The 26603-nt window shown below is 42.8% G+C and overlaps 1 protein-coding gene across 3 annotated transcripts in view; it reads right to left on the bottom strand.

Annotated features, from left to right (window-relative positions):
- IFT54 (intraflagellar transport 54) overlaps positions 1–26603 on the bottom strand; it is a 334194-nt gene that overhangs the window by 118322 nt on the left and 189269 nt on the right. For all 3 annotated transcript variants that reach the window (XM_068358769.1, XM_068358771.1, XM_068358770.1), the window contains one exon: positions 21016–21064. In XM_068358769.1, the coding sequence (XP_068214870.1) occupies positions 21016–21064 (49 nt within the window). The remainder of the gene's footprint in view (positions 1–21015; positions 21065–26603) is intronic.

Raw genomic sequence — 26603 nt, 5'->3', positions numbered from 1 at the left:
AAAGTCACTAAGGAAAATCTAAATATATTGTGGAGGGCTAATGGAAAAGCCTGGGTAACAAGACAATTGTTTATCGAGTGGATGAATATTTATTTTGGCCCGACTGTGAAAAAGTATTTGGAAGAGAAGTGCTTCCCTATGAAATGCCTGCTGGTGCTGGACAATGCCCCTACTCACCCTCCTTCCCTTCATGAAGATATTGCAGCACAATATTCCTTCATCAAGATTCTCTATCTTCCACCGAACACCACCCCTCTCCTCCAGCCCATGGACCAGCAGGTGATTTCCAACTATAAGAAACTCTTCACGAAATATCTCTTAAAGAGATGTTTCGAAATCATTGAGAGCACAAACCTCACCCTTCGTCAATTTTGAAAGGAGCATTTTGATATTGTCATATACTTCAAAATGATCGATCAAGCTTGGCAGGAGATTTCAGGGCGCACTTAGAACTCTTCTTGGAAGAAGCTGTGGCCTGATGCCATCTCCGCAAGAGATTTCGAGGGCTTCCACGCAGACCAAATTGAAGACGATTCTGAAAATGTTGACGATCCTGAACCTGATGCTCAATCTCAAGTTGCCGAGATCGTTACACTCGGGAAGTTCATGGGTCTGGAAGTTGATGAGGCTGATATTGATGAGCTTATCAAGGAGCACCAAGAGGGACTTACGACGGATGGCCTGAAGGAGTTGAAGGCCATGCGAGTGAACGTCGTTTATGAAGAGTACAGTGGGGGGGAGATGACCTACTACCAACAGCAGAAACTAAAGAGGGTATAGATGGCTACTTAAAATTGGTGGCTCTCATAGAAAAGAGACGCCCAAAAAAATTCTCACAGGTCGTGCTCTGAGTACTGTAATGAAGTTTGCCAGAGTTATTTCATGAAAATTTTAAGAAGCAAGAAGAAACAAGCTTCTTTGGACGATTATTTTAGTAAGAGGCCTTTGGTAGAAGCAGACCAAGCGCCAGCTAAGAAACGAAAGAAAAGTGGCAGTGATGAAGAAAATACGTAGTCATTAAATTTAGAAAAAAAAAAAAAATCTTATTTTAAGTTTATCGTAAAGTTTAGTGTTAATATTTCCTGCCATTTGTAGATGCATTTTCTAAAATTAAGTAGTAATGTTTTCTGTCATTTATAAATCTGTTTTGTAAAGTTAAGTGTTTGTTTTCTGCCACTTGTACAGTGATACCTCTGGATACGAAAGTTTCTGCTTACGAAAAATTCAGGATGCGAAAAGTGATTCGAAGATTTCTATGCCCCAGGATACGGATAAAATTTCAGGATACGAAAACCTTACGAGATCCCAACTCTTCGCCGAGAGTAATCTTAAAAAGCGCGCGCCGCCTGACTTTGAACTTGGGTAGACTCACTTACAGCCTCCCGCTCACCCATTGGTTATCTCCCTACTCAGACGCTAGCTGACGCCATAAGATCCTGCTTTCCTATTGGTCGGCAACTATCCCAGCTTGCCTACGCACAGGCGTTCATCTCTCTCTCTCTCTTTTCGTTCCGACCGCGGTATCGTTAACAGACATTGTGTGCTTTCGCTTGTTTGACTTAGTGTTAATATACAGTACATTCGTACGCCACGTGTTATCGTTAATAAACATTCGTTACTGTGCACTGTACTGTATTAGTGTTTACTATACATAGACTGTATATAACGTTACGTAGTGTATTATATTACGTATTACTGTAGCCATGGGTCCCAAGAATGTTGCCGAAGGAAAGAAGAAGAAGACGATGCTCTCGATGGAGAAGAAACTTGAAATCGTTAAAAAGTACGAGTCTGGCATGCGTTTAAGTGCAATCGCCAAGGAGTATGGCTGGAATCCGTCTACGATAGGCACCATCCTGAAGCAGAAGGCGGCCATCAAAGCAGCAACACCTTCTAAGGGCGTCACTATTTTCTCCAACAAGAGAATGCACGTGCATGACGAGATGGAGAGGCTGCTTCTTGTGTGGATCAAGGACAAAGAGATCTCAGGAGACACCATCACTGAGACTACAATTTGCCAGAAGGCCTCCGCCATTTTCGGTGATCTCGTGCGTGCTCAGGCCGAAGAAGGAGCAGGAGAAGGAACATCCCAGCAGGAACCCCCAAAGTTCAAGGCTTCTCGTGGGTGGTTCGAGAAGTTCAAGAAAAGGACTGGCATCCATTCAGTGGTACGGCATGGGGAGGCAGCCAGCTCGGACACGAAGGCCGCCGAAGCCTTTGTTAAAACGTTCGACGAGTTGACTCTGCAGGAAGGCTACAGTTCGCAGCAAGTTTTCAATTGCGACGAAACTGGGCTTTTCTGGAAGAAAATGCCTCGTCGGACGTTCATAATGGCGGAGGAGAAGAGGCTACCCGGACATAAGCCTATGAAGGACAGGCTTACCCTTGCTTTTTGTGAAAACGCCAGTGGGGACTGCAAGATAAAGCCCCTGCTGGTGTACCATTCAGAAAATCCCCGAGCCTTCAAAGCCCACAAAGTCATCAAGGAGAACCTTCCCGTGATGTGGAAGGCGAATGCAAAAGCCTGGGTAACGAGGCAACTGTTCATTGATTGGGTGAATGTCTGCTTCGGTCCGACTGTCCGAAAATATTTGGAAGAAAAGCGCCTCCCTATGAAATGTCTGCTGGTGTTGGACAATGCTCCAGCTCACCCTCCTGGCCTTGAGGAATATCTTCTGGCCGAGTATTCCTTCATAAAGGTCCTGTATCTACCGCCTAACACCACCCCTCTCCTCCAGCCCATGGACCAGCAAGTTATTTCTAATTTAAAAAAATTGTACACGAAGCATCTCTTCAAGAGATGTTTCCAAGTCACAGAGAGTACAAACCTCACTCTCCGTGAATTTTGGAAAGATCACTTCAACATCGTGATATGCCTCAAACTCATTGATCTCGCTTGGCAGGAAGTTTCGAGGCGTACCCTAAACTCATCTTGGAGGAAGCTGTGGCCTGATGCTGTCTCTGCACGAGACTTCGAGGGGTTCGGGAAGCCTGGAGGAGAAGCTGAGATCGTTGACGATCCTGAACCAATTCAGCAGTCTGAGGTGGCTGACATCGTACATCTTGGTACGTCCATGGGGCTGGAAGTTAGCGCAGAAGATATCGATGAACTTATCGAGGAGCACCACGAGGAGTTGACGACGGACGACTTGAAGGAGTTGGAGACGATGCAAGTGAGTGATTTTCAAGAGCAGCTCTCTAGCAGTGATGAGGAGGATGTTGCACCTTTGAAAACGGCAGACATAAAATGGCAGACTACGTCGAAAAGGAACATCCAGAAAAAGTTTATACCAACCGTGCGCTTCAACACTGCAATGACGTTTGCCTAACGCATTTTAGAAATGTGTTGAAAAGTAGGCAGAAACAAGCTTCAATGGATAGTTTCTTATTAAAGAGGCCAGCGGTATTAGTAGGCCAAGACGAAGGTGAAAGTGAAGAAAAGAAACAGAAAAGAGGAAGGGATGAAGAATTAGAAGGTGAAAGTAAAGAAAAGAAACAGAAAAAAGAAAGTGATGAAGAAGTAGAAGAGATTTAGAAAATAAGAAAAACGTAAAGTTATAAAAAAGCAAAAAAAAAAATTATTCAATTTTAAGTTTTATGTTACCGGTAAGTGTTAAAGTAATTTTTCTTTCATTTTTATAGTTTTCCATACGTAATGTTAAGTGTTAATTATTTCTGCCATTTTTTTATTTCGTAAAGTTTAAGTGTTAATGTGTTAAGTGTGTAAATTACTGTACGTAGTCTGTCACTTGTTACGTTTTCTGCCTTATGCCATCCTCCTCTGCCGCGACTTCGCTATCGGACATCGTCTCAATCAAAAGGTAAGTTTCAACTTTTTTGTTACACTAATTAACTGTAACCTTTTTTTCAGAGTGTACAGGTATCAATCATTAATTTAGGTGTACGTACAGGTAACAATACACCTTCACTGATCTAAATGCTTTACGTACATACAGTACCGTAACTTTTATACAGTAGTAAAGAAAACGGACCGTTTTCTTTGGGCTTGGGGGGGATAACTTGGCTATAACTACATTATTGAATAATCTCATAGTGGTTTCTGGAATGGATTAGGCTGTTTTTAACGGTTGTGTTAATTATTGAATGATAGAAATGGCTGCATTGCATGTTTATTACTACAGTTTAGCGTGTTTATGAAAGAAAAGATGACTTTTTATAAGGCTTGGAACGGATTAGGCTATTTACATGTAAAACGCGACTCAGGATACGAAAATATCAGGATACGAAACCGCATCCTGAACGGATTAATTTCGTATCCTGAGGCATCACTGTACTTAAATGTTTTCAGCCGTTTTCATCCTCCTATACCGCACCGCACTTCGCTCTCCAACATCGCCTCACTCTAAAGGTAAGGTTCCCCATTTTTGTTACTTTATTTTTACTGTTTGCTCTAATTAAACACTTCTTTTTCAGAATATTAATGTTAATTTATTATTAAATGATCAAAATACAGTAATTTTCATATATTTAGTACTGTATAGTTACAAATATCCTTTTTATAATCCTTTAATGTGGGGTTTTTCTAGGGTCTGGAACGAATTAGGCTATTTACATGTAAAAGACGACTCACTACATGAAAAAATCACTTTACAAAAGCCCTTACGGAACCAATTATTTCCGTGTTGTGAGGCATTCACTCTATTACCTTCCCCATTACTGTGAATGAGACGTCGAAGGTGGACCATAGGATTTGTCGACTATCTTGGCCTTGGCCAAGATAGTCGACTTGGAAGGCGTATAGCAGAGGTCTAGTCAGAGCTGATTTACACGTGGTTATCGTATTGGCTGCCAGACCTTGTTTATAAAGGTGGAAAAAGAAGGACAAACAGAAGTCCATTAAGATTTCTTTTGGTCCTTTTGCTTTGACGAAAGCAATTCACTTTTTCCAAGATGATTCATATTTTCTTCTGGTTGACTTAGACTTATATTCTAAGAAGTCTATATTGCCTTTCGAGATCCCAAATCTTTTCTTTACTGCTAAAGAGAGAAAATCATGAGCTGAAGGCTTTGGGCTCTCTGTGATAAAGCGAAGACAGTCAACTTCTGTACCTGTTGAGACAGTGCTGGGTCCGGCAGAGGGACCAGCCTCAGCTTCAGTTCCAATACTAGAGGGAACCAGTTGCTCTTTGGCCACTTGGGAGCCACTAGAGCTGCCGTTCCCTGGAAGGATCTCGGCTTGTTGAGGACCTTCATTACGAGATTGGTTGGAGGGAACAGGTAGATCCGGTTCCATCTGTTCCAGTCAAGGGACATGGCGTCCGTTGCTTCTCCTAGAGGGTCCTCGTATGGGGCCACATAACGAGGTAGCTTCTTGTTGTCGCTCGCCGCGAAGAGGTCGATCTGCAGTTTTGGGACTTGACGTAAGATGAAGGAGAATGAGTCTGCGTCTAGGGACCATTCTGACTCTATAGGCGTGAGCCTGGATAGAGCGTCTGCCGTCACATTGCGGAACCCTTGAAGGTGAACTGCTGATAAATACCATTTCTTATTTTCCGCCAGGCGGAAGATGGACAAAATCACTTGGTTGATTTGGGGCGATCTCGAGCCTTGACGACTCAGACATCTCATTATTACCTCGCTGACCAGGATCAGTCTTATATGGGCTGATTTGCGAGGAGACAGTTTCTTCAGCGTGAGAAAGACTGCCATGGTCTCCAAAATATTGATGTGAAAAGTCTTGAATAGAGAAGACCAAGTCCCTTGGACTTTCCATTGATGGGAGTGACCTCCCCATCCTTCCTTCGAGGCATTCGTATGGATGATGACTGAAGGTAGAGGTGGTTGCAAGAGTACGGTCCTCTTTAGGTTCTTGGCCTTTGACCATGGCTTGAGAAGTGATCGTAGTCGGGTCGGTATCGATCTTCTTAGATCTCTTCGAGCGTTTGATGCGTATCCTCTCCAGACTCCTGATGCATCTTTTAGCTGTGCTCTCAGCACTGGGTCTGTCACTGATGCAAACTGGAGAGAGCCCAGTACTCTTTCCTGTTGGCATCTTGAGATCCTGTCGGATTTCAGTAGTCTCTTAACAGATCCTGCTATCTCTCTCCTCTTCTCTGGGGAATGGAGAGACGGTGTGACTTTAAGTCCAATGGATTCCCACCCATTGAAACTCTTGAGCTGGAGATAATCGAGACTTCTTGACGATGATCTTGAATCCCAGATGTCCCAGGAATTGGATCACTTTACTGGATGCTTGCATACACTCCGTCCTGGATGCTGCCCACACCAGCCAGTCGTCCAGGTATGCTACTACCTGGACACCTTCTAGGCGTAGTTGTTGAATGACTGCGTCTGCAAGCTTTGTAAAAATCATTGGGTCTATATATAGTCAAAAGGGCATGGCTCTGAAGACGTATTTCTTCTTCTGTAGCCTGAATCCTAGGTAGGAGGAAAGTGGGTGATTGATTGGAATATGCCAGTAGGCATTTGTCAGGTCTATCGAGACTGTGTATGCCCCTTTTGGTAACAGAGTCCTTATGTGTTGAAGGGTTAACATCCTGAACTTGTTTTTTTCTATGAACTTGTTGAGTGGTGACAAGTTCAGAAGGACTCTGAGTTTGTCCAAGTCCTTCTTGGGAACACAAAACAGCCTTCCTTGGAATTTGATGGACTTCACCCTCCTTATCACCCGCTTGCTCAAAAGTTCTAGGATGTATTCTTCCAGTACGGGGGTGGAGTGTTGGAAGAATTGAGGAAATGGTGGTGGAGCCTCCCTCCAGCTCCATCCGAGTCCATTCTTGATTAGGCTGTGGGCCCAAGGATCGAAGGTCTAACGATCCTGAAATTGTTGGAGTCTTCCTCCTACCTGAAGCAACTCATTGCTTCTGGTTTCTGGAGGATTTACCTCCTTGACCACGTCCTCCCTTACCCCCTTTACCTCTTGGGGGTATCTAGAGGAGCCCCGTTTAGACCCTCTACCCTTGGGACAAAAGGTAGTGGTCTGCCTCTCGAACGCAGGGTTGAACACTGGTGACTGGACAACCAGCTGCTGAGGCACCATCTGATAAGTTGGTTGGGGTTGAGCCACCATCTGGGGCACCGCGGTCATGGCAACTGTGGGATGTTGTTGTTGCTGCTGTCTGGCAGGGCAAGAGGGCAACCTGGGTCTTTTAGTCTTCCTCTTATGCTGGGGACCCTCATCCCGGGAAGACTTCCTCTTTGCCGACATGCCCCACTTCTGGAGAAGGTTTCTATTTTCCGTGGCGACCTTATCTACGACTTCCTTGATCACTTCACTCAGGAAGAGGTCCTTTCCCTAGATATTGGAAGCTATCAGCTTCCTGGGTTTGTGCTTTACTGAAGCAGAATGAAACACGAACTCCCTACACGCTCGTCTGGCTTTGACAAAGCCATACAGGGCCTTGACCACAGTAGCCAAATGCATTTTGGCCATGACCATGTTCATATCCGGGGTTCTACTATTGCTTGCTGTCGCCTCTAGACAAATCTGTAGAGATAGAGATGCGGCAAGTCTTTCTTTTGTCACATGCTCTCTACGCAAGAGAAAGTCAGACAGCTTAGGGAGATTTTCGCTGAACTGACGTCCAGCAATATCTGCCTCCAACTTCCCAACTGAAAGCTGGGCCAGAATTCGACTTCCTCAATAAGGATAGTCCCCAACTTCTCTGATATGAAGATCTTGCCGCTGGTAATAGGCATGTATTCTTCATACCTCCAGGGATTAACATCAGAGCAAGGTGGAAGATCTTGAACATTGAGTCTCTTGGTCTCTTGTGAGACCCACAGGAAGCGGTGAGATGGGCCATTTTTCTTTCCCATTTAGCGTTCCTTTCTTCGTTTTGTTTGCGAAGACTCTCCATCATTGCCATGAGACTGTCCATTGCCTGTCTCATGTCATCTGATGGAGGGGCAGAAGACATAGAGGGTAATGGCTCTGTGGCCGGAACTGACGAAAGGGACTCTGATTCGACATCATCCTCTCCTTCTTCAGGAGCCAAGGTGGACTCCTCCTCTAGACCTTCCACTAGAAGGTCCTTCTCGGTGTTCTCAGACCCCTCTGACATCCTCTCGTCTAGGTGGATGTCCTTCATTGCGTCGGAGACGTCCGTATCTACGGCAATCTGGATGCAAGGGATCTCAGGTCGTGGCTGGGGTATGACAGCTTCCACACCCACTTTTGGGAACAGCAAGGAGCGCATCCATTCACAAGGAAGGTAAGGTCCCGTGGCGTTCTTTTAAAAGCCACAAACACATCTGCGCAGCTTCTCTCGTGCTGCATCCCTTGACTCCACTGTCTTGGGGTCATCAAAAGCCTCGGTAACCAAGTCCTTGCAAATCTTGCAGTCCTGGAGGTCCCAGTACCTGAGAGGTCCCTTGGAAGTGGCGCAGGAGCATGAGCCCTGCACTCTTCATGGCCACAGAAGTCCTTGCTCCTAATGTTGCAGAAGACTTGAAGGCACTTTGGATAGTCCTCCTGTAAAGAGAGGAAAATTAAATGAGTATGCAGTAGTTTATCTCACCTGATAAACTATATAAAATATTATCATTAATATTTTAGCATTATAGCTTGGGATAGACAAGCTAGAAAGGAATTAGGAAAGACACATACTTGTGTTTCCTGTCCAGCCAATTGCTGCGACCTCCCCTAAAATTAAAACCTAGAGTTTTCCTATTCAGGAAACCCAAGGGAAGGATTCTAACCTCTAGGGATAGATAAGTGTAACTTAACACTGACTTTTCCCAAGGTTTTGATAATGTGGGTAAATTGTAACTGATCATCTATCAGACTGTTGAAAGAAATCTTTTCCTTCAATATAAAACTGGTCTCAACAATAGACTGTGCAAGGATACACAGGGTATGTTGGAAAATAACTACTGTATAATATATACTACAGTTTTCTGTCTGCAGTATGATCTATACTGCAAATATACTAGCTACTGTATAATCACATGCTGTAGTTTATGCCGGCTAGGCTAGCACCTGGCGGCACAATCCAGACAGCTGGGGTAGTGCCCGGCAGCACCGGCCCAGCCGGCGGATAGAGCTGACAGAGAGAGAGAAAGCATGGAGTGAAGGGTACCTTATCAAATGTTTGTTAACAATAAATAAGGATGTAAGTATTTAATCTTACTGGCTTCCTCCAGAAGGAGGGTTCAAATGGAAGGGGAGAATGTATCATTCAGGCTTCCATCCAAACACAAACCGTTGCTGGTCACTGCCGGCCGGTGGTATGGGGATGGCAGTCCAAGAGAGGACTGAAGAACACTCTACAGAATAGGGGTCTCCCACCGGCAGCCACCACAGCCGGCACAGCTTTTCCTGGAGCCTTGCGTCCATAAGGGAAGGCTGAGCGACTAAACAGCTGCTATGTAGGAGCCCCGGCCGGCCCCACAACCCACCGGCAAGCGACGAGATTAGGACGATGGCCAAAGGGTTGCGATGGCTAGGCCGTCGCTAAAGGACAGAGGGGGTGGGGAAAAGGGTCCTGTATGAAGTGTGTAAGGAGGCGGCTGGGTTGCCGGCCCTACCACACAACGAAAAAAACCCTGTTTCAATATCGGCGCCGTCTTAGGCGGCAGAAGAATATTTATTCTTCAACCTAGGGTCTGCCGAAATTAGAGTTAAGGGGGAGGCGGCAGCCTTGCCGCCCCCTTTCAACATAGGAGAAACATCATTTCAGTGCCGGGCCATCCTACGCAGCAGAAGAAGGTCTATTCTTCAGCCTAGGGTCTCTCAGCACAGGATTAGTCTTCTAGACCGCAGGGGAGAAGGTGGCGGCATCATACAACCACTTCAAGTGCGGCCTAGTGAGGTCTAGCCTCCTATGCCGGCGGCTGAAGCCGGCAGGGGAGTGACTACTCAACCTGGTGGCCGGCCACCGGTAAAAGACTGAATACTTTGAGGTTCTGTCAAAAACCCAAAGCCAGCTATCTGCCGGCAAGGGAAAGAGACAGAAAACTCTAGCCTAGCCAAGCCGGAGTGTCTACTCAATGGCAACACCAAGATAGGGTTGTAGCCTATGGCTGCACTCAGAGGAAAGGAGGGATTACCCTTAAATCTCCACTGGAGACGAGTATCGATTTATATAATAATTCTAGGAGATATCTATCTCCGCCTGAATTGATAAAACGATACACGAGGGTAAACAGGGAACATGTATGAAAGTATACTAAAGCACCTAGGCTAGTAGCCTAGTGCCAGGCGAGATTCGGTTACCTTAATCGCCGAAACTCTTTCGTATACTGTACGATCAATGAGGAAGATTAAATATATGCAATCAATATATCCTACAAGTATAAATTACCTAAATAGCTTCATATTTAAATGCTATTACAACTAGGAATGTCATTCTATATCATGCATGAAGGTAAACTAAAGCGCGTAGGCTAGGAAGCCTAGCACGGGCGAGGTTCGGTTACCTAAATCACCAAAACTCTAAAGAATACAATCGACATAATATATAACTTCCTAGAATATTATAACTGAATAGCTTCGTAAATATTCATGCTATTAAAACCGGGAAAGTCGTTCAGACTAACTAAATAACACATGCGTTATGAACGACAGCGACCATGACGCTTCCGGTGAAGGCGAAGTTCCAACACTTAAAATTAATCTAATTTCACTGTGAGGCAGGAGCTAAAATTCATACACTGTAAAGATCAAATACTCAACTTTCCAGAGGCAGAAGAGGCTGGAGATTGCATGATAAATCCAAAAAACCAGAGCGTAACAAAAGAACAACAGGGAAAATCCCCGTGCGAAACCGCTACAACTATAGGAATAGCGCACTAGCTGACATACAGCGCCATCTAGATACTCTGTAGTAATACGGGAGGAAGGGTACCTTGATAACGGCTCCCCTTCTAATTTTGCCACTTTCCCCCTCGAAGCGAAAACGCTATTCGGGGTGAAGATTGCTATGTGTCGTATCAAGATATCCGTCCCCTGATTTATGCGATATTCTTAAGAGAAATTTTAAGGATATTCGCACCAGAAGTTAGAATTCTGGAGACCTAAAGGTAAATTCTCTGGGAATATCACTGTAGTCAAATATCCCTTAGGAAGCTACTTATAGGAACCTTCCATCAGGACGACATGGCCTGAGCGCAAAAATGACAGTACCCTTCGGACTGTGACAAGAGTCCGGAGGCTTCGTGTAGTATTGTAGTATAGCATGTGGCCCCCTGCTTACTTTGGATGCACCTGAGGGGAGCATCAAATCCAGGTAAGAGACAAGGGGGTCAACCCCTCGACGGAGATTCTCATCTATCCACCATCTTCTCAGGTCCATCTTTGCCAAGGTCAGGTAGAGACCAGCAAAAAAGGAGATCCCATTGGGACTGGCTACCCCTGAAGAGATTGAATTTGGAGTCCGATGTGGGCTTGACAAATCACTGCTGGCTGACAATGCATCATATAGAACGAAGAGACTTGCCACCTTCTTCCGCCTTGGACCCTGTCGTTCTGAGGAAACTTCTGCAGGCTGATGGCAATGATCATGCCAAGAATACCTGTCTCTAAAAAAGGAAGTAGGGATAGCTCTCAAAATTTACTTCAATCGTCAGATCTCGGTAAACTCGAGGAGTTGTCTGGGTGATGACGAAAGGAAGCCAGCGAGTCTGTTAGGATCAGCCAATCCCCTCAAAGTCTTCGGAGAGCGATGTTGATCCTGTAGGCTCAGTTTGACGCTAGGGTAAAAACTTTCTTGAAACCTGAGGTACTGTTGAAGCTGAAGCACTGCACCTTGGCCTGATACAGTAGTCAATATCTGATCGAAGATACTTCCTTGATAACAGATGTCCTGGAATCCAGGAGTATGAGTCCTAGTGGTTAACAATGCACCAGAAGTCCTGTGGACTAACTATTTGTTTGACCATATATGCCTTCCCCTTGCTGAACAGAGTTTGATGAATCTACATGTTGCAGGAGGAGAGGACAAAAACTGGAGACTTCTAAAGGAAAGAACTGACTGTAGAAGCTCGGAGATACTTTGATGACTATACGTTGTTCAGCAAAAATGACATAACGCCTAAGTCCGGGTGTCCAAATGGATATTTAATTTGTGTAGATTATAGAGAGAACTGTCATCACATCTCAACAGGTCCTTGGGATGAGACAAAGTGCATGCTCTTTGTAGTTGAGCGACGGATTCCCTGCCCTTGTTGAAAAGAAATGAGAACTCCAAACTCGTAGGAGGATTATAGCTACTAAAGGGTAAACCTAACTCAAGGACAAGAAAGGAGTTATCCTTAGCGAACAATCGGCTGATGCTTCGGATATCAAATTTCTATAGCTAGCTGGGCATACTCAGGCTGAGGGAGAGCGTCATTGCCAGAGGGTTGACGAACAAGACCAAGGTCAAACTTAGGGTTGGTCGAATAATTCTCTCCGGAGGAGAATCCCACGGATAGAGGGTTGAGGTTGCTTGTACCAGTCCCGAGGGAACGTAGGCAGACAGAGACCGAGAGCAAGAGGAGAAAAATCCTTGAATCTAAGTTGCTATAGCTGTAACGTAAGTATAAGCTGAATTCAATCTCTTAGATAACAAAGGGAATGAAAAAGGGATAACCCCACGGGGTTATGTCTCCCGATGCAGATCCATGGAAACGGCCCAAAACCGTGACTGAGATCCAACAAGTTCTTCAACTGTGGGAGAGAAGAGAAGCCAAAGGATTATGACAACAATATTCGTCTGAATCACAGGAGAATGGCACCAGAGGCCAGTGGTCGGAAGACTTCTGTTGCGGCAACAACTATGTTGAACTATGTTCTACCTGCCTGTGTAAAGGAGAGGCCGCATAGAAGAAAGGCAGCAGAGGCAAGTGGTAGGTAAGACTTCTGTTGCTGGAACCACTGTGTAGAACTATGTTCTACCTGCCTATGTAAAGGTGAGAACGCATGCGCAAGTAATGAAGATCTTTTCAATGAAGATGTCGGCTTGTAAGGTAACCATATACAGGTACCAAAAAGTGACGAAAGGGAGGAGGTAAGAAGAAGTAGAGACAACCTCATCCCTAAGGCACAGGTGGTAGAAAGCAGTGGTAATAGTAGTGGTCGTGGTGCAAACAAAACGTTCGTGAACGCTGACGAGAACTGGAGAGTCAACGAAAGAGACTGCCAATCACATAAACGGGCCCTTTGAAACTCGAAGAACACTGAAAAACACTGCAGAATACTTGTGTGAAACAAGTTCCAAGTGGCAAATAAGGTATTAAGCGCCAAGTTTGACACTTGCTTTACCCCTCCCATTTATGGAGAGTGCTGGGTTAGGTTCCAAGAAGGAAGTGTGATAACTCCCTAAATTTCATGTCGTGGGAACCACTACTGAAGTAGCGCAACTCTAAAAGACCAAAGGATGACGATGTGTGTCGTCTAAATGAGGATACTCACCGATGAACAGAGAAGGAGAGTGTCGCTAGGAAGAGCAGTGTGTTTGATTGAAGTGAGGATCACAGCTGGTAGAGTTCTGGTATCCCCACCAGAGAAGTTTTCCGTTGAACGAAGTTGGAAAAAACGCACCAAGGGTCAAGGCTTCTGGCATTCTTCAGAGACTGTCGCCAAATCTACTCGCAAGCCTAAAGAGCTGTACCTCAGAAGGAAAAGTAGCGAACTGGAGGTAAACGTCAGGCTGGAACACCAGGAACCTAGAAAAGAGCTGACGGGCAATCACAGGCTGAAAGGCCAGCTGTGGGTGACCATGGGTGATCACGAGCTGATGCGTTCTCGGGCTAAAAGGCGAGCTGTGGGTGATCACAAGCTCACTGCCCTAGCAATCAAGGGTGATGGCGAGCTGACGAATGATTGTGGGTGATGGCGAGCTGATGGGCGACCGTGGGCAATCACGAGTTGTCGGGTGATCGTGGGAGGCCGCGAGTTGATGGGTGATCATGGGCAATCACAAGCTGACAGGCAATCGAGGGCAATCACAAGCTGGCAAGTGATTGCGAGTTGACGAGCGATTGCGAGCTGACGGGCGATCGCGAGTTGACGGGTGATTGCGAGCTGACGAGCGATCACGAGCTGAAGAGCGATCGTAACCTGATGAGCGATGGTGACCTGATGAGCGATCGTGACCTGATGAGCGATCGTGACCTGACGGGCGATCACGAGCTGACAGCATAGCTGCAGCAGGACTAGGCGAGGCGCATCTGCTAGATGAGAAGTGTCAACCTGGCAAAACGGGTCTGCTACCGAGAGGAGTCAACAGGGTATGAAGAGAACAGGGTATGACGAGTCTGCTGAGCGTGACGAGTCTTCTAAACGAGACGAAATCTGGACAGACGAGTCTGCTGGGCGAGACGAGTCAGCTAGGCATGATGAGTCTGCTGGGAAAGACAATTCTTGTAGGCGAAAAGAGTCCAATGAGAAATGCTCTGAAGATCAAAACGTGATTTGTCGGGTTTGTTTTATTCTGTTGATTTCATAGTGTGAAATTGATGTTGACCAGAAGTCTTGATATTTTGTTTTATCAAGCAGCTGTAGTTACATTCAAGGTTCAAGGTTCTATCGTTTCTGTCATGAGACAAAAATTCAGATCGAGTTTCTAGGTTCCTTGAGGAACCAAATGACTTTTTGTCAAGTCAACTCTCCCCAGCCGAGCTAATTGAAGTGAGCTCATGTGTGGATAATATCCTAAACTCACGTAAAAGACAACAGATTCAGGACACCATAGAAAGTGAGTTTAATAGGCGTTAAGGATTGGGGGAGGTGATAAGAAGACAGAGATTATGCCAAGGGACAATGAAGAAGATATACGAGGCCAATAGACAAGGACAGGAAGCCCTCATTCATGCTGTATCTGTGTCTCTGCAGGACCAAGGTACCAAGCCTGTACAGATAAGGATTATGCATGATACTGGAGCTGAGCAGACTGTCCTGCATAGAGCAGTCTTACCCTTCGATGAATCGTCCGCTTTGGGAGAAACTGTCGTGGTTCGCTACATTAGGGGAAGAGAGGAATTGCACTTATATGCAGTGAATTTAAACTCTCCTTTTATTTTCGGCACATTTCCAGTTGCCCATGCTAGTACCACCCAACAGAAAAAGGACAGAGATGATGTTCCTACTGGGGCGCTTGTGGGTACCTTTCCCCAAATGCTCAGGGGTGTGGTGCAGCCTGGTTTATTATGTTCAGAATACTCAAGGGAGTTGTTCATTGAAGCTCAGAAACAAGACTCGGAACTTGCAAGGATAAGGAATGAAGTTGGATCGCTGAGTGAACTCGAGGCTGAACCCTCCGGTTACTATTTAAAGGATGATGTCCTAATGCACAAATGGTGGCCTAACAAAGTGCCTGCTGATGCTGAGTGGACCATTCTATATCAGGTGGTAGTGCCACCACAGTACCGAGAGGAGATTTTAAGGTTGGCTCATGAGCAACCAATGGGAGGACATTTAGGAGTACGCAAGACGCGTGAGAAAGTTTCCCCGGAATTTTATTGGCCAAATTTGAACAGGGGAGTTGCAGAATATTGCTGTAGTTGTCACTCGTGCCAAGTGATAGGTAAAAAGGATCCAAATCATCGAAAAGCACCATTGCAACCCATCCCAGTGGTAGAAGAACCCTTCTCCAAGATTATCATGGATATTGTCGGACCTCTGCCCAAGACAAAGAAGGGACACACCCATTTGTTGACGCTAATGTGTGTGTCGACACGCTTCCCTGAAGCGTACCCGTTGCGGGCAGCGACGAGTCACAATATGTCACGGGCTCTGGTACAGTTCGTGACCACATTCAGGTTGCCAAAGGTTATTCAAACTGACAGAGGTAGTGTCTTCATGTCAAAAGTTTTTGAGGGCACCCTTAAGGAGTTAGGAGTGCTGCACATAATATCCTCTGCTTATCATCCACAGTCTCAAGGTGCTTTGGAAAGGTTTCAGGCCACGCTGAAAAATGCATTACGTGCATACTGTGAAGACCAGAAAACACGAGATTGGGACACATGCGTGCCGTTCTTGCTGTTTGCTATTCGAGATTCATGGCAAGAATCTCTGGGGTTTTCCCCCTTTCAGCTGGTCTTTGGACATCAAGTGCGTGGACCTCTCAAACTTTTGAGGGAGATATGGACCCATGAACAACAAAGTACCAATGTGCTAGACTATGTGGTGAGTTTCCGACAGCGCTTGCGCGAGGTCTGCCAAATGGCTCATGAGGAGATGCAGAAGTCTCAAGGAAAAATGAAAGCAAACAGGACAGAAGCATGACAATTCCAAGTGGGAGATAATGTGCTCATCTTTCTGCCTGTGCCTGGTAGTCCCTTAGCGGCCAAGTACCAGGGGCCATATAAGGTTGTGAAGAAGCTCAGCGAACTGGAATATGTGGTAGGGACACCGGACCGAACAAAGGAACACAAGATGTGTCACGTCAACATAAAACCATTTGTTGTTCAGAATACCAGTGGTAATGCCACTGCCAGCCACTGTGCCTGTTCATGTATCAGTAATAAGGAGACAGGCACAGCAACCAGAAGAGGAGAAAGAACAAAATCCTCAAGGTGAAGAAGAGAAGGAAGAACAGAATCCTTCGGGTGAAGAAGAGGAGAAAACCAGTTTCAAGGGCATGCCACTCGAAGCCCGACTTAAGAATTCTGAGGCTCTCAGAGACTTCAAGACCAAGGTCTCTCATCTAGCTTCCCAGCAGCAAGAGGATGTCCAAGCTTTAGTGGAAGAGTACGCGGTGCTGTTTCCTGATGTTCCCAGCCGGACAAATGTAATGGAACATGATGTGGACGTGGGAGATGCACGCCCAGTCCATCAACACGCGTACAGAGTATCACCAAAGAAGCGAGAACTGCTTGGGAAAGAAATTGATTATATGTTTGAGCATGGGATTACTAGAAAGAGTTCCTCACAGTGGAGTTCACCGTGTGTGTTAGTGGAAAAGCCTGATGGTGGAGTCAGATTCTGTACTGACTATAGGAAGGTAAACAACATCACAAAGCCAGATTCTTTTCCCTTGCCACATATTGATGACTGCGTGGATACCATAGGGTATGCTATATATATCGCAAAGTGTGATTTGTTGAAGGGGATATTGGTGTGTTCCACTCACTGAGGGAGCCAAAAAGGTTTCAGCTTTTGTAACGCCTCAAGGATTATTTGAATACAATGTGATGACCTTTGGGATGAGAAATGCTCCTGCAACATTCCAGCAAATGATTAACAGTTTGGTACAGGACCTAGAAGGTGTTGTCACATATATGGATGACATTCTTATCTACAGTGACTCTTGGAAAAAACACCTGAAGAGACTAAAAGCCCTTTTCCAACGTTTATCAGAGGCCAACTTGACGATCAACCTCTCCAAGTGTGATTTCAAACAGGCGACAGTCACCTACTTAGGGCATATAGTAGGTCAAGGATCTGTTCGCCCAGTGCAAACAAAGGTTGAGAGCATACAACAATTTCCAGTCCCGCAAAGCCGCTGAGCATTGCGTCGGTTCTTGGGAATGACTGGTTATTACAGAAAGTTCTGTGAGAACTACTCTACCATAGCTTTGCCTCTCACTAATCTTCTCAAAAAGAATAACAAGTATGTTTGGTCTAACCACTGTCAAGATGCATTTGAATCACCTAAGAGGTTGCTAAATCTATCACCTGTGCTGAAGGCACCAGATTTTGACAGAGAATTTGAGGTAGCAGTAGATGCCAGTGATCATGGGGCTGGTGCAGTCTTATTGCAGGAAGATGATCAAAACATGGAGCACCCTGTGGCATACTTCTCTAAGAAATTTAACCGGCATGAAAAGAACTATGCCACGGTAGAAAAGGAGTTATTGGCTTTAGTATTTGCTGTAAAACATTTCTCTATTTACCTTCAATCTAATTCATTGCCTACTAACATCTTTACGAACCACAATCCCTTAACATTCTTGCAAACCATGAAAAACAAAAAATGCAGACTACTCAAATGGAGCCTAAGGCTGCAAGAAGTGAATCTAAATATCTTGCATATCCCAGGGAATCAGAACATTCTAGCAGACTGCTTTTCACGGATGAATTAGAGTTTAATGTGTATGTAGGTAGTTCAGAATAGATACATTTTTGTAATGTAATTCCATCTCTTTCATGAGAGCCAAGCTGTGAGTTCAGTTTAGTGATTAAGTGGGAGACGATTTCCTTTCCATTGACCAGGAAATCTTTTTTTAAAGGGGGAAGTGTGAAGTGAGTTAAGTTCTACCCTCCAAGTAAAACCGTTTACAGTTCATATATCTTTTTTCTTGTAAACAGCTCCGCTCTCGTGAATTCCAATTACATGTACCCACAGACAGGCCTCAGTCCAAAAGGAGGTCTTTGTCTGCACCATGTAAGCTCACAGCCATTAATTACCAGGCACTTGACTTTCCCCTCTTTTTCCCAGGTCAGCCACAAGATATAAGCCAAATGTGAGAACAAGGTTTCTCATAGGGAGGTACAAAGCACCCATAAAGAAGAGGACACTTGGTCACGATTTGCTAACACCCAGAAAAGGAAGGTGTGGTCATGGATGCCATTGGACCTCAAGAAACGAAGACCGCCCTATGAACTCAAAAATTACCAATCAAGAGGAAAAAGGGGATGGCCCCAAAATCTCACCTTCTCGGCCTAAGGCCTTCATCAAGAAAAGAAGTCAGTTCCTGCCCGAGAGAGCTTCGAAAGAGTTCCTGCCCAAGAGCGATTGGAAACAGTTCCCGCCCAAGAGAGCGAGAGAGGGGAACCAGTGTCTGCTCCCCTCAGGACACAAGCCATCCAAGCTCCCCATGGTCGGACTCCGCATGAGTCGCCGAAACTCATGCGTAACTCAAGGATCCACCCTTCCCCTTTCTTTTCCACAACAGAGTTTTAGAGATAATTTACGTCCCAAATACACCTGCACCAGAGGAGAAAAGCTAAGTACCATGACCTGTGAGAGGGAGAAAGTTAACAAGTGCAAAACTGAAGGGTATTTAATTAGTGGGAGTTCTAAAAGAGCGTAGTTGGAAAATAACTTCGGGAATAATTTTCTTTTTAATTCTGTGTCAGCCATTCACATCCATCATTTTTTTTTTTTAAAGGAAGAGCGTAAACCAAGTTATCTTATGTTCAAGTGTTATAAATTGAAGATTTTTTTTTTCTTTTGACTTTAAACTGTGAAGTGAGGGTTTTGTTGTTATGACACATACAAAGTAGTCCAAGACAATAGTGAACATTATTTCTCTTTTTATATGGTCAACCTTGTATTCTTTTTTTTTTTTTTACCATAACTATTCTTTTGACATTTATGCTCTGTAGTTTCTCATTGTATTGAGTGATTTTCAGAATGTAGAAATTAAGTGGTATTTACTTTTTCATTTTTATTATGCATCTAATTGTGTTTTGATTATTGCTGGAGAAAATTAAACTTAATGTTTTGTCTTTCATTTTTTACTTCAATCATTTTGATTTATTAACTTTATAAAGTTGAAAACATTTCCAGTTTTGAATTGTCATTGTATGTTTTTTTCTCCTTAAGATTCTTACAAACATTTTTCTTTTTTTTTCTTTTGTGAAATAAATTTAGTTATGTATTAGATTTTTATAACAGAGTTTTTTGTCCGTGATTAGACTAAGGAGAGAGGTCAGTCTTCTCTTACATGTAACAAACCCCATATATTCCGAGGTACAGCTCCAAAATAATATAAATGAACTCGGGAAAAGCGAACCGTTAATAACATTAAAAGGTTCAGTTCTTTTAAAAGACATTACAGTGTCAAGTAGAGAGTCCGATTGATTCTCTATTTAAAGAGCGTAGCCTGCACGTTACGTCACTATATATATATATATATATATATATATATATATATATATATATATATATATATATATATATACAGTATATATATATATATATATATATATATATATATACACATATATTTTAAACATTCTGGTACCCACACACACAAACGGAAATTCCGAGGGTGGCCAGTCCTACCTCGCGGATTTTCACCTACCGCAAGGTGGCCTGGAGCCAATTATCAGTGATAGATGAGAGCATACTGTATACTATAAACTAGCCCAGACAATATAACTAACTTGAAGAATCATTTCCAAAGGTGAAGCGCTTTGCGTGCTAGGAATGTAAAAACGTATTTAGGTAAAGTAAAGTAAAATCAAACGTGAGGAAGGACAGTGGCATGGAATAATGCCCAGAAGGTTCAAAAAGAGATTTAGTATATTGCTCCAAAGAAACATTCAGAGGTACGGATTAATTAAAAGGAATAAACTGGGAATAACAACACAAAGATAACACTTGTTTTAACCCATATCACAAGTGACATCGTACTTTTGACAGTTGAAAAAGAAATTTTGTGAAATCTTCATGCCATTACAACAGGGATTAGAAATTTTTCGATACGAGGGTAATATTGGAAGTATCTATACTTCGGCATCGATACGCCCAGGACTAGTAGTTACACCCTGACAAAATGCTTTATTTGCTAGTTTCAGCTTTGCCTAAATAAATACTCCATAGTAAAGAGTGGAAGGTTTGTATTTTGTGCAGGAACAAATAGAAGATAACATTGCAGTTCTCAGACTTCTGACCAGTAATGTTAAATTAAGGATGAGACTATTAAAAAGGACACTGTAAAGTGGCTCAAATGTAAGTGCTTTTAAAGGTTCAGATATCGCCAACAGGTTTTTTCTCAACAAAATAGGAATCAAATGTTCATATCTGCTAAAATGTTTGTAAAATTTGTTATACAAGCTCATGGGCCTTCCCATCTTAACTCCAGTATCCAAACTTTTAATATAAGTTTATACCAAGTGCAAAACTAGAAACACAAACAATCTTCATATAAAAATAAACCTTACAACTAATATTCAGTTACACAAAAGGGTATAGATTTCATTACCTAAAAATATAAATTTGTTAATATTCTGAATGAAAACCCAAAATATTTCTTACTTTCAAGTTAATATTCTAGATGTAACACTGAAAATATTTACCACTAGATGTTTAAATTATCCCAATCACCAAATACTTTATGAATAAGCACAGAAAACTAACAATATCAGAGCATAAGACTTACCCTTTTTAACACTAGGAGGTCTAGAAGGCTGCAACTCCATTGCAGATTCCTAAAAAAAAAAAAAAAATGATTTAATGGTGTTTTTGCATGAGAGTTACCTTTTCATTCTGTCTAAATTAGAATTCTTACCAGGTGTACTAAGGAAGAAATGGCATGAAAAACTTGATAAGACTATGTAAACAGAACTTATATTAATGAGTAATTTGTCACAAGAAAGAGCCAATATCTATGTAAATAAAAAAAAAATGCTGAAATGGTCTACAGTTACTATCAACAATACTGTACAGTACTGCCTAACATGGCAAACTAAGTAATATTGACATAAACAAAGCCTAAAGAGTCTTGAATAAGCAAATATCAAACTTCTAATTTGAATATTCTAACACAATTCTGTCTCACTAGCAACCTGCCATTTATAACAGCCTACCAATTATCATCCCCAACTGAGACTGGCAGATTCTGTAAAATATCACTATGAACACAATTTCTGATAAAATATTATTTGTATCCATGATCTCTACTTGAACCATTTTCCCATCCTTTACTTAGTCTTTCAAGATTATATCTAATATATAAACATATCTCAAAGGGGCAGTTAGCAGACCGAGTTTCAACAGTAAATAGAGTCAGCTACGCACACAGCCTCAAGAAGCTGCACTCACTGCTATATCACTACCATAGAGACAATAACATGTACTTTTCACAACTTTGGCCACATAAAACGGTTGTTATCAAGCCCCTAGAGAAAATACTCCAACAGATGAAATGCTGAATGGCAAACATTTGGTTGATTTAAAAGAACTAAGCTATTCTCTTTTTGAGCTGACCAAGCACTGGGAAGATTTTTGCTATGGGCGGAGCTATGATAACTGGTAAAGCATTATTATTATTATCATTATTATTATTATTATTATTTATTATTTATCATCATTATCATCATCATCATCATCATCATCATCATCATTATTATTATTATTATTATTATTACTATCATTATTATTATTATTATTAATATTATTAATTATCATTTACTAATTATCAATTATTAATTATTATTTAGTTACTATTATTATTATTATTATTATTATTATCATTATTATTATTATTATTATTATTATTATTACTTGCTAATCTACAACCAATTGGAAAAGCAGGATGCTATAAGCCCAGGGGCCCCAACAAGGAAAATAGCACAGTGAGGGAAGGAAACAAGGAAAATTAAGATATTTTAAGAACAGTAATATTAAAATAAATATTTCCTAAATGAACTATAAAAACTTTAACAAAACAAGAGTAAGAGAAATTAGATAGAATAGTGTGCCGAGTGTACACCCAAGCAAGAGAACTCTAACCCAAGAGACAGTGGAAGACCATGGTATAGAGGTTATGGCACTACCCAAGACTAGAGAACAATGGTTTGATTTTGTAGTGTCCTCCTAGAAGAGATGTTTAACATATCTAAAGTCTCTCTTCTACCCTTACCAAGAGGAAAGTAACCACTGAAGAATTACAGTGCAGTAGTTAACTCCTTGGGTGAAGAAGAATTATTTGGTAATCTCAGTGTTGTCAAGTGTATGAGGACAGAGGAGAATCTGTAAAGAATAGGCCAGACTATTTGGTGTATGTGCAGGCAAAGAGAAAGTGAACCGTAACCAGAAAGAAGGATCCAATGTAGTACTGTCTGGCCAGTCAAAGGACTCCATAACTCTCTAGCGGTAGTATCCCGAGTGACTGGTACCTTGGCCAACTAAAATACTACCTACGATGTTGAATCAAATCTTATGTTACATTAACTTCATACAATACAACTAGATTGTACAATTGCCTAAAATTCCAAAAAATAAACAAAGTATCATCTCTATAAACTATATATAGCTGAACAACATTGCTAGGCAGTAGGTTGGCCAGGGCACTAGCCACCCATTGAGATACTACCACTAGAGAGTTATTGGGTCCTATGACTGGCCAGACAGTATTAAATTGGATCCCTCTCTATGGTTATGCTTCATTTTGTCTTTGCCTAAACATACACTGAATAGTCTGGCCTATTCCTTCCACATTCTCCTCTGTCCTCATACACCTGACAACACTTGAGATTACCAAACACTTCTTCTTAGCTCAAGGGTTAAGCTAAATTGTATTTGTTCAGTGGCTACTTTCCTCTTGGCAAGGGTAGAAGAGACTCTTTAGCTATGGTACGCATCTCTTCTATGAGAAGGACACTCCAAAATCAAACCATTGTTCTCTAGTCTTGGATAGTACCATAGCCTTCCACTCTCTTGGATTAGAGTTCTCTTGCTTGAGGGTACATTCGGGCACACTATTCTATCTCATTTCTCTCCTTTTGTTTTTGGAGCTTTTATAGTTTATGCAGTATATGGAACATCTAATTTAATGTTGTTACTACTCTTAAAATAATCTATTTTGATTGTTTATTACTTGTCTTGTAGTTTATTTATTTCCTTATTTCCTTTCCTTACTGGGCTACTTTTCCCTGTTGGAGCCCTTAGGCTTATAGCATCTTGCTTATCCAACTGGGCTTATAGCTTAGCTTGTAATAATAATAATAATAATAATAATAATATTCATTAAGAAAGATTTATCTGGCAACCAACCAGCTTAACTAGAGTGCTTAAGCTATGTCTACTGGCTTTGCAATATAATTTTGTTGGAAAAAACAACTCTAACTTATTGCGGAGGTTAGTAGCATTAGGAATTGTTCCACACTCATGTTTAAAGTAGCCTTATACCAGCAGTTCCGCATCTGGAGAAAAAGGTATATGATATTCAACCACATAAAATCACTATTTGCATAAGTTTAAATAACAAAGTTTCATCAATTTCAATATCAACAGAAAACATAATCACCATGAATTTCACCAAGCCATTAGTTTTAGTACAAAACCCTATCTTATATTAGGGACTGTTTTAATCCTTTCCTCGTGAATCTAGAGGTCAAAGTGCCTATATGGTTGTGATATGCGAAGGGTAGATGCTTGTCCTTCTTATCAAATGCAACTAATCAACTACCTTATTAACTATTCCTTGTTTTTCACGTCAGTTCCAAATTCACTTGGTTTCATAACTAACTTTTACCTTAACTTCTTCCATATATATTTTGAAACCTCTCCTGATCATAAATAATCTTAAAACTAAATAGAAGTACACCTTTTTGAGTCCTTCAAATACTACTATCGGATTACCTATTTCAATCTAAAATCAAGTCGAAACTGAAGAAGAAGGTCTATGTGATGAGCACAATGATGATTATATAAAATGACCAACAGCTGGAATGCCTAATCACAAAAATAAAAAAGGGCCATTTTCAAGTAAACATGAAAAATTTTTAAGGAATTTGTATTTTTCCCAATATACAAACCTGGAGCTATTTATAGGGGATTACGTTTCGGCGAAGCTGAAAGATAAGCTAAGAATAATCTTTAGTGAGGGGTAACCACCCAACCCGCTAGTTAGCAGGTGGGGGGTGGAGGTAGACTGGCTACCCAGCTCACTCACACGACTGGGTTGAGTAACCACCTTGCTTTATGGCAGGACTTCTTGGGGGATAAGGCTGGTGGGCCAATTTGTATAAATAGCTCCAGGTATGTATGTTGGGAAAAATACAAATTACTTACAAATTTGTCATTTGTCCTGTCACAAATAAAAACCCTTCGCTATTTATAGGGGATAACTTACCTCTTAGGTGGGAGGAAGTCCTCATCAACTGGCTTCGACATTTGGCTCAGGGTTCTCCCTCCTTTGATATGGACCGAAGGTAGTAAAAACCCTGCCCTCACTAAAATAGTGGTTCTATGCAGCTTCAGCGGCCTGCATAAGCTGTGCATTCGTGATACTAGCAATTTGGGTGACCTAGTAATAGCATCTAGAGTCATTGGAATCTGAGAGTACTGGGACTTTGCCCAATAGCCACCCTCGCAGGGGTATTGGGGATGCAACAAATATTATTTCTATACCTATGATACACAAGTGAAATGAGTCTTACCTGCAGAGAGGTGAGGTCAGCTGTGCTGAGTAACATGGTGCTGAGTTCCCCAGTGGGGGAGAAGGTGAAGGAAGAAAGAGACCAGTCATTCTTTATTCATTCACCCCAGACTAACCCAGGTAACCTCAGCCCTCAACCTTCTGCTACTTGTCCATCAAGGAGCTAGAGGTGTTTTAGATCACTTGTTGTACAACCACCACAGGACCAATGGAGAATGTATCCATGTTCCTGTGGGTTATAGCTTGCAGGTAATGGGTGGTGAAGGTTGTCTGATGCTTCCACATGCCAGCTTACAATACCTGCGCCACAGAGTAGATTTTCTTGAATGTCAGAACGTTGCAATGACCCTGATGTCATAAGCTCTGGGTTGTTTTTGTGGAGGAGGGTCAGGATTAAGTGTAAAGTCAATGACCTTGCAGATCCAGGAAGAAATTGCGTTTCTTATGATCCTCCTCTTGACCTTCCCTGTGTTAACAAACAGTGGTGACATACGGAGGCAAGCGACTGCTGTTCTTTAAGGTAACACCTCAGACTTCTTACTGGGCAAAGTACCAGTTGGTCTGGGTTTTTGATTACAGAACGGAGACTCTATTCGTAATGGGCCGAATCTAGGATCCGACACACATGGATTTTGAGTCTTAGCCATGAACTCTCGGATGAAGGTGAGTATTACTTCTCCCCATTTCCTTGAGTGGGAGACATCATAAGAGAGACCATACAGCTCACCGATTCTCTTGGTCGAAGCCAAACCAAGTAGAAACACCGTCTTCAGGGTAAGGTGGCGATCTGTTGCCTGGTGTAATGCTTTGCAGGGGGAGCTTTTCAGACACTGAATGATCCGAACCATGTTTCAAGGAGGAGGTCTAACTTCCGACTGGGGACAAGTAATCTCAAAACTCCAAACGAGTAGGAAAAGTTCCAATGAGGAGAAAATATCTACTCCTTTCAGTTTAAAGGCGAGACTCAGGGCCGAGCGGTAGCCTTTGACTGGGTGAACCGATGGGACCATTTCTTCCCGAAGGTGTACCATGGAACTCCACTATTGTTGGAATAGGGGCATAGAGGAGAGTGATACGCCTTCTTTGACAACAGCCACAAAAACCAACCACTTCACCTGGAAGACTGACACTGAAGAGCGTCTAAGGTGTCTAGACATCCTTTCCGCAATTCGTTGCGAAAAGCCTCTCTGAGAGAGGGGGTGCTGGACAGTCTCCAGGCATGAAGTGGAAGCGAAGCTACGGCTTTGTGGAAGATGTTGGTATATGGCTGTTTCAGTTGACCGTGTCGTGAAAGTTCCCTCGGAAGCTCCGTCAGGAACTGCAGAAGGTCCAGGAACCATTCTATGTGATGCCATAGCAGCGCTATTAGAGTCATTAATAAGTTCTTGCTTACCCTGACTTGGTTGAGGACTTTCTTATCAGACAGAACGGGGGGGAAAGTGTGCACATATATGTTGTCCCACCGTTGTTGGAATGGATCTTGTGACCGAGGGTCTGAGAACCTGGGGGTTTGGGACTGGGGAATAGTAGAGCGGGAGTCTGAAATTCAGGGCCCTTGCAAATAGGTCCACAGTCAGGGAATCCCA

Source organism: Palaemon carinicauda, chromosome 35 (assembly GCF_036898095.1).
Source record: "Palaemon carinicauda isolate YSFRI2023 chromosome 35, ASM3689809v2, whole genome shotgun sequence".
Classification (NCBI taxonomy): domain Eukaryota; kingdom Metazoa; phylum Arthropoda; class Malacostraca; order Decapoda; family Palaemonidae; genus Palaemon; species Palaemon carinicauda.
This window is presented reverse-complemented; position numbering and strand designations above follow the sequence as displayed.